General features: G+C 30.2%; 1 protein-coding gene across 1 annotated transcript; it reads left to right on the top strand.

Annotated features, from left to right (window-relative positions):
* The first annotated feature begins 737 nt into the window (after positions 1–737).
* Positions 738–4,291, top strand: LOC114753846 (uncharacterized). Its single transcript, XM_028942555.1, has 4 exons — positions 738–861; positions 1,939–2,052; positions 2,532–4,085; positions 4,182–4,291. Exons 1-4 carry the CDS (start codon positions 738–740, stop codon positions 4,289–4,291), a joined length of 1,902 nt encoding a protein of 633 aa, XP_028798388.1.
* The last annotated feature ends 4,426 nt before the right edge of the window (positions 4,292–8,717 follow it).

The following is an 8,717-nucleotide window of genomic DNA, read 5'->3' as shown; positions in this document are numbered from 1 at the left end:
TGTAGTATAATTTATATTACAAAATTGCTCTTATATTTAGGATCGAAAGAGGATATGCATTATGTCAAATCTAAAAAAAAAAAAACCAAAAATATAATCTTATTGATTTATACTGTATATACTACCTCTGGTCCTTAATATAAGACTTTGTTTGATTTTTATTTTGGTCTTAAATATAATATCTCAATCCACTTTGTCTCTTATACTTATGCATTTTCTCCCAAGATAATCCTTCTAACAATGGTAGTTCTAGCCAATATACTTAATTAGTAAAGATATTTTAGGAAAGACAACACCTATTTATTACAAATAACTAACTTAACTTATTTTCTTAATCTCTTCAAATTAGTCAACTAGCTCTGATAATTAGGACCGGAGGTAGTATTTCATTTAAGTATCTCTCTCAGTACTCGACGTACGTCGTTTCCAAGAAAAGCTGCTGGTTGATATCATCACTGAAAATGCATAAGAAAACGAGAGAGAAGAATATACTAAACACAGTTCAATAATGTACTTATATTCCCATACGGTTCAAGCAATATATATATATATATATATATATGCATGCGCGCATATTTGTATATATGCACACACATATATTTGCCAAAACAAGGGAAGGACGTAAGGAAATCTGATCTCTCTCTCTCTCACACACACACACACAGAGAAGGAAGGGCTAGCTTCTGGGTTTTGTTGATAATATGTGGAGGGAGAGAGAAAATAGGGTTTGGAGAACGATGAAGAAGAAAATGATGAATATGATAGTTTTAGGGCTTGTATTGTCTGTGTTTCTATGGGCAGCTCATGAGGCGGCGAGGCTACCTACCAAAGATGCAGCAGGGAAGTTAAAGGCATTCTCAGGTGAGATTCTGTAAAATTTTCTAATTTTTCATTTTCCCTTCCTGTTATGTCTCCTAATTTTCTTGGATCTATACGCCTCTAGTGTATGTTGTTATTTTTCTTTGAGATTTCTAGTCATAGGCTATGTGACATGAAATGATATTAACTTTAAGTTGTCACTTTTGTTGGAATTTTTTGTAACAAATAAATCATAATATAATCTTCAAATTTTTTTATTGTTTTTACACATTTTCAAATTTATTTATACAAATATATTAATTCGACATGAAATGACGATAAACATTAAAAATAAGTAAAAAGAGTGCTTTCTTTACATAACGAAAATAACAACATAAAATATCAAAATAAAAATGAATTATTAAGAAGGTAAATAATTTTTTTTTACTCCAATTCAAGAATAAAAATAAAAGTATTGACATTATTGAAAAATGATTACAATCATACTATAACTATCATAAAAAATTTTATAACTAGTGAATGAAACGAATTCAATTTAGTGATAAAAAGTTCAAAACTAGCCTAAAGATAATATAATATAATATAATATAATATGTTCTCTATTAGCTTTTCTTTGATGTAGGTTAGCTATTTTCTCCTTTAATGTTGGTAAACTTCTATAAAGTTTTGAATTTATGATTTAGCTAATAAGAAGCTAAATAAAACATTCAAATTAAAATGAACAATGAGACATGCATATTTATAATTAAGCCATAGGAATGACGATTTTTTTTTTTTCAAACTTCAGTTTTATCTGGTAACTTGCATATTACGCACTATGTCATAGAATAAAATGAATATTCTAATTCATGATAATTAGATGCCTGATGCTTGTTTTAAATCAGTTGAATCATACATTCAATCAATAAATAAATGATCGTATCCCATGAAGCCTAGAAGAATAGCTGTAGAAACAAAACGCCTTCCTTGAACGACACGTCACTGGGACGTCGTTTTGTTCCCACACATAAATTTGCTAATTCAATGACCTTACATAGCTTCTACCGTCACATTTAGCACATATCAAAGGAATATTCTCCTTATATGCCTTGGGATTCGATCTTCTTGTGATAAAAACAGAGCTGGGAAATTGTCTTAGTCTCTCTTGTGCAAAGGGTATCTCCAAGAAAGATCAAACACTTCCCATTGACGCAACTTTCAAGCTTCCTGCGCCAACACCAGTCTGGCCACCAGGTAAATAACCTTTGTCATCATTCTGTCCTCTCTTTTCCTCTCTATTACTTGTTCAAAAGAGAGAACATATGTTAAAAGGATACAACTGTTTATGCTGTGTTCGCTCATATTAAGCATCCTTTTAACATGTTTTCAACCTCAATCTCAATCCTTATCCCTTATTTTCAATACTCCATACCAAACATAACCATAGAACACAACCAATTCATGTTCCACATTTGTAGTATCTCTCTGCAAAGCATTGATACTTCAAAAACAGTTGTATCTGTTGGCAAGGGGGGGGAAAATAAAAGAGTTATATCATATCCTGAATACACGAGATAGTTAGTTCGTTTCTTTTGGGCAAAATATGTGAGGTTCAACTATAATCTGAAGTACTGTGATATGCCAGATGCTGTCAAAATTTATCAGATATGACCTATATGCTACTCTTTGTCTAGCCAATTCTTATTGGTGATGGATTACTCCTTTGCATGCAGGTGATGGATTTGCCAGTGGGATCATCAAACTGGGAGACATACAAGTGGCTCAAATTTCAACATTCAACAAAATATGGACATCTTATGAAGGTGGTCCAGATAATCTTGGGGCCACAATCTTTGAACCAACAAGACTACCAGAAGGATTCTCTATATTAGGTTACTATAGCCAACCCAACAACAAGCCTCTTTTTGGATGGGTTCTTGTGGCCAAAGATAATTCTTCAACCAGTCAGCCAGCACTAAAGGAACCACTTAACTACAAGCTAATATGGAGCAGCAACTCTACGCAATTTAGTCGAAATAGCCCAGCTTACTTTTGGTTACCAACTCCTCCTGATGGCTATAAAGCAGTAGGCCATCTTGTGACCACCACACTGGACAAGCCTTCCCTCGATAAAATTCGGTGTGTCCGGTCAGACCTTACTGATCAAATTGAGACATATAATTGGATTTGGGGACCAGGAGCATCCAGTGACTCCAATGAGTTCAATATTTATGAAATAAGACCAAGCAATAGAGGGACCAAAGCTCAAGGACTTCCTGTAGGTACATTTCTAGCTCAAAATGGTGGAAATAACAGTCTTCTATCTATATCCTGTTTGAAAAACGCCAATTTAAACTTAGCCTCTATGCCCAATCTACAACAAATTCAAGCAATAGTACAAGCTTACTCTCCAATAATGTACTTACATCCTGATGAAGAATACCTCCCTTCCTCTGTAAATTGGTTTTTTGGAAATGGGGGACTACTCTATAGAAGAGGACGTGAATCACATCCTGTGCCAATACAACCAAATGGCACAAATCTTCCTCAGGATCATTACAATGACGGGTCCTATTGGTTGGATCTTCCAGCAGATGAAGCCAACAAGGAAAGAGTTAAAAGGGGTGACTTGCAAAGCTCACAAGCATATCTGCACATAAAACCAATGTTTGGTGGAGCATTCACGGACATAGCCTTTTGGGTATACTACCCATTCAATGGACCAGAAAGAGTAAAAGTAGAGTTCGTCACCATTTCATTGGGAAAAATTGGCGAACACGTCGGGGATTGGGAACATGTGACACTAAGAGTAAGCAATTTCAATGGAGAACTCCAAAGAGTATATTTCTCAGAACACAGTGGTGGTACCTGGGTTGATTCCTCTGAGCTCGAATTCAAGAACAAAAACAAACCCATCGTTTATTCTTCGCTCCATGGCCATGCGCTTTACCACAAAGCAGGGGTCCACCATCAAGGGACCGATATTACTTCGAAAAGTAAAATAATAATGGATATGGGAGTGGGGTATGAAGTGATTTCTGTAAAGTATTTGGGATCGCAGATAGTGGAGCCGCCATGGCTGAACTATTTCAGAGAATGGGGTCCAGTAGTAAGCTATGACATCGCAAAAGAGCTTAAGAAAGTGAAATGGTTGCCTGGGAAGTTGAAGAAGTTTTTGGAGAATATTGTGAATAGTTTGCCGAGTGAAGTGTTGGGAGAGGAAGGGCCAACTGGTCCGAAGGTGAAGAGCAACTGGAATGGGGATGAAGATGATAATAATCATCAGTGTATATATAAATATATATGTCAAATATGCAGCAATTCACACAACTCGTGAATGAATACACGAAATCATGTTTTGTTGATCCAAATACCTTCAACAGTTGAACTGTATTTGTTTGGCATGAATATCAGTATTCATAAATTTGAATGGAATGGAAATGCTAATAGTTTCATGTACAAGTCTATGAAAAGCAGGCACATATTTGGATAAATGTTAGGAAAGTAGTCTCATCTAATTTATGGTATATTCAGCAGTGTGATGTTATGTTTTTAGTTACATCTATCATCCTAATCTTATACGTGGTTTAGAGTATTGGATGCATTATAAATTAAATTAAGGTATTGGAAGTATTAAAAAAATAACATAAAGATGCTGAATGCTACTTTACACTTAAATTTTAAGGGGTCTAATTTTTTTTTTATAAATATATTGGGTGGAACATGTTGAGAATGATTTATAAAAGAACCAGAGTTGTGTAATTGAAAAGCAAGTAACAGTAGCTTATGAGATAAACTATGATTTTTTTTTGCTCATAATTGGTTTTGGCATCATCAAAATTTTGGATTGGCCTTCTTAAAAGGAATGCTCTTATTGGCTAGGAAACAAAGCTTTTGAAGCACCTAGACAAGCTGGTCATGTTAGCCAAGTAGTGTCAAGTTCATTGGTTCTTCCAATATATACTACTCCTCCGGTCCTTAATATAAGACCCATTTAACTAATTTGATTAGATTAAGGAAGTTAGGTAAGTTAGTTAATCATAAGAAAAGTGACTCATTTTTCCCAAAATACCATAATCATCTTTCTTAATACCCGCTCTCCCTCTTTTATTTGATTATGGTTGAAGGAGTATTCATAGGGGTAATTTAGAGAAAATTGATAAATATGAGAAAATGCTCTTATATTTAGGACCAAAACCAACTGAAGAATTGGGTCCTATATTAAGGACCGGAGGAGTATATAATCTTTTTTAATTTGCCACCAATCATCTTTAATTTTCCCCTCCTTTGGTGGCCTCAAAAACAAAGTTAATGTATTATGTGTATATCCACTACTGAAACTAGAGCTGGCTTAATTAATTAGCACAAACAAGATGATCAATTACCATATCCGCACCATTACACCACAAAAGTCGATCATCTAGCTGCAATTGATAAGCCTGTTGAATTCAAAGGCCATCATATCATTTACCAATTATTCTTTTAGTTCTTAATATAAGCTCTGTTTAACTAATTTGATTAGATTAAGAAAGTTAGGTAAACTAGTTAATTATAAAAAGTATGTTGTATTTTTTCTAAAACACCATAATCATTTTTCTTAATATTCTTATTCTTACTCCTACTTGATTATAATTAAAGGAGTATTCATAGAGATAATTTAGAAAAAAATTGATAGATATAAAAAATATATCTTACATTTGGAACCAAAATCAATTTAACAATTAGATCCTATAATAACGACTAGAGGAGTAACATTTTAGATGTTCACTTTCTTAATTAATTACCATCTTCTTAGTTCCCATTTCAAAAGTAAGTGAAGTCTCGCTCTTCCTCAACACCTCCCCTTGCGTCCATCATCCTATATGCGCCTGATTCTGGCTATAAATTAAATCTCATGCTTTTTTAAAACAATAATTTTATAAGAAAATTGCATAATATATTCAAATACAATAATACGGATAAAAAACAATGTTTTCTTAATTCCCAGTTCAAAAGTAAATTAATGTTTTTTGTAGTATACTACTTCTGGTCTTTAATATATAAGAGCTAATTTTTTTAATTAACCCAAATTAATTAACTAAATCTAATACCAAGGACTAGTACATTTCACATATTATCAATCCTTAAATGTGTATCTTAACATAATTTTTTTATTTAAAATCTTATTATCTAATACCAAGGACTCAAATTTAGAATCTTATTTAAGATCCCTTAAATCTCTTTTTATTTAATTTGGGAACAAACTAAGGAAATCAGAGCCGGTTCACCTAGTTAAAAAACAAAGGAGGGGAATGGACCTTTTTTTTTTTCCTTTTTTGTTTTTGAAGGTTCATCAAAGACAATTCTAAGTCAAATAAAAATCTTTGAATAACTTGTGAGGCCGGCGACTGATATTTTCTATGGCTTTAATGAGACAGAAGCAACACTCCAAAGCCATGTTTCAAAATTTAAATCATTCATTAAATTATATGAAATTAAGATTGGAGTTCATAATACAATAATATGAATTGTCAATATATATATGAATCAAATTTATTAATTTCTTAAAATTTCATTAACATAATTTTTATAACAAAAATCGTGTGAGTTGTGAAGCTTAGTTTAATTTGTCGTGGAAGAACAAATGGGGACTCAAGAAAGGTCTTGATATTTAATTGTTCTTTATAAGTTACTTATTTAATCAAATGATTGAGTGCCTTGGTTGTTAAAATTTTTTTCGAGGATTACTTTTTTTTTTTGGGCCAACTTTCTAGAGGATTACGTCCGAATGCTCTTGACAAAATAATTGAAGATGTGAAAATAATATTCCATGATTTAAATTAGAAATAATTATTAATACAGTTAATACTTCTTTGGTCCTTAATATAAGACCCATTTACTAATTTGATTAGATTAAGGAAGTTAGGTAAGTTAGTTAATTAAGAAAAATGTGACATATTTTTCTTAAAATACCATAATCATCTTTCTTAATACCCTCTTTCCCTCTTCTACTTAATTATGGTTAGGGAGTAACCATAGGGGTAATTATGGCTTAGGACCAAAACCAACTCAACAATTAGGTCCTATATTAAGGACCGGATAAGTAATTTTTAAGAAATATTAACAAATATTAATCTTCACAATAGTTTGTATATTTATTTTACATTTAACGAGACAATTGTTATGTTATTTTTTCAATTTAATGATTTTTTTTATAACTTTTAAATTTCATTTAGTTCTTTTCTTAAATCTTTTTAGAAATCAAAGCCAAAGAGTTTGATTTCATGCATGCAGCCAATAAGCTAGTATAAAATCTAGAAAAATCTGCCACCAAAAACTGGTTGAAATGATAGAAATAAATATAACTTAATCCAACTCGCTTTTATAATTAACGAAAAAGAATCTAGAAGAATCTCAACAGTAATATAACTCCTCCGGTCCTTAATATATGATTTATTTAACTAATTTGATTAGATTAAGAAAGTTAGGTAAGTTAGTTAATTATAAAAAATATGACATGTTTTTCCTAAAACACCTTAATCATCTTTTTTAATATCTTTCCTTCCTCACTTAATTATGGTTGAAGAAGTATCATAAAGATAATTTAAAAAAATTGATAAATATGAAAAATATGTCTTATATTTGGGATCAAAATTAACTTAATAATTAGGTTTTATATTAATAACCGGAAAAATATTATCTTCTTCAATCTTTTCTTTCAGATACTGAAGTAATTAATCCAATTTGTGATCGTAACTTAAAGCATTAATGCATTATCACACGGTGCTTGCCTTTTGCCACACCGTGAGAAAGTTTGAAAGATTTAAAACAAAACGTTGGCTACAAAAAATTTAGAGAGAATTAATATGCAAATCCTTACAATTTTAACTGGTTTTTAATTAGGTCCTTATAATTTTTTTTCTTTTTATCAGGTCCTTATAATTTCACATGTTTTTAATCAGGTCCTTATATTTTGTTTTCTTTTTATCAGGTCCTTATTGTTTTATCTTATTTTTAATTAGGTCCTTGTAGTTTTTATTCTTTATTCTATAAATAATAATATTCTATAAATAAGAAATTATTATAATAATCTTGTGTTAATATTCTTTTAAATTTTTAGTTAAACATATATATTATTTATTTTTCAATTCTAATTTTTATAATTATAAAATTCAAATTATAATAATAAAATTTTCTAAAATTAGAATATAATTATAAATAATTTATAGTTAAATATAATTATTTATTCTCATTATTATTGATTACTAAATGATAATGTTAATTATTTTGTCCAATTACAGGATTATTAATTTAAAAATGAAATTAATTTTAAAGAATAAAGTTAATAAATAATTTTTTTAAAACTAAAAAGGATCTAATTCAAAAATAAATGAAACTATAAGGACCTAATAAAAAGGAAAAAAAATGGAGAGACCTAATTAAAAACAAGTGAAAGTAAAAGAATCTGATAAAAAGAAAAATTTTTATTGGCACTTGATTAAAAATCAGATGAAACTATAAGGATATGGAGATTAATTATCCCAAAAATTTAAAACAAAACACAGTGATTTTTTTCCATGCAGGACAGTTTTTGCTGTTGGAAAGAAAATGAAAAACTTGTTAAAAATGTGTTTTCATTACATATTTTGAAAAATAAAAAAGTAAAAGATGTTCTTGGAAAAAGAAAAAAGAACATCTCTATAATGTTTTGTTAGTTTTTTTTTTTAATAAAATTAGAGTGTAGGTGGAGAAACGTTTATTAAATTATGAAGACTAATATTTTAAATAAAAAAAACTATAGTTTAAAGCTTGAACAATTAAAATTAAAATGAGAACAAACTATCTTTTTAATTTTTTATTTTCAAAACTTGGTCTAAAAACTTATTCTAAAACATAGAAAAAGAGAATAAAATCAAACTGAATTTCAGGCAAGGAAGAAG

This window comes from Neltuma alba, unplaced genomic scaffold, assembly GCF_004799145.2.
Source record: "Neltuma alba isolate B1F8T4 unplaced genomic scaffold, ASM479914v2 tig00008204_pilon, whole genome shotgun sequence".
NCBI classification, from domain to species: Eukaryota; Viridiplantae; Streptophyta; class Magnoliopsida; order Fabales; family Fabaceae; genus Neltuma; species Neltuma alba.
The sequence above is the reverse complement of the archived record's forward strand: the minus strand, read 5'-3'. Positions and strand labels throughout refer to the sequence as shown.

What these genes read in the sequence shown, in the direction of transcription:
- LOC114753846 (XM_028942555.1), top strand. Translation starts at nt 738, where the DNA reads ATGAAGAAGAAAATGATGAATATGATAGTTTTAGGGCTTGTATTGTCT. An exon ending in GAAGTTAAAGGCATTCTCAG is followed by an intron (nt 862 to 1,938) that starts GTGAGATTCTGT and finishes TGATAAAAACAG; the next exon opens with AGCTGGGAAATTGTCTTAGT. An exon ending in AACACCAGTCTGGCCACCAG is followed by an intron (nt 2,053 to 2,531) that starts GTAAATAACCTT and finishes CTTTGCATGCAG; the next exon opens with GTGATGGATTTGCCAGTGGG.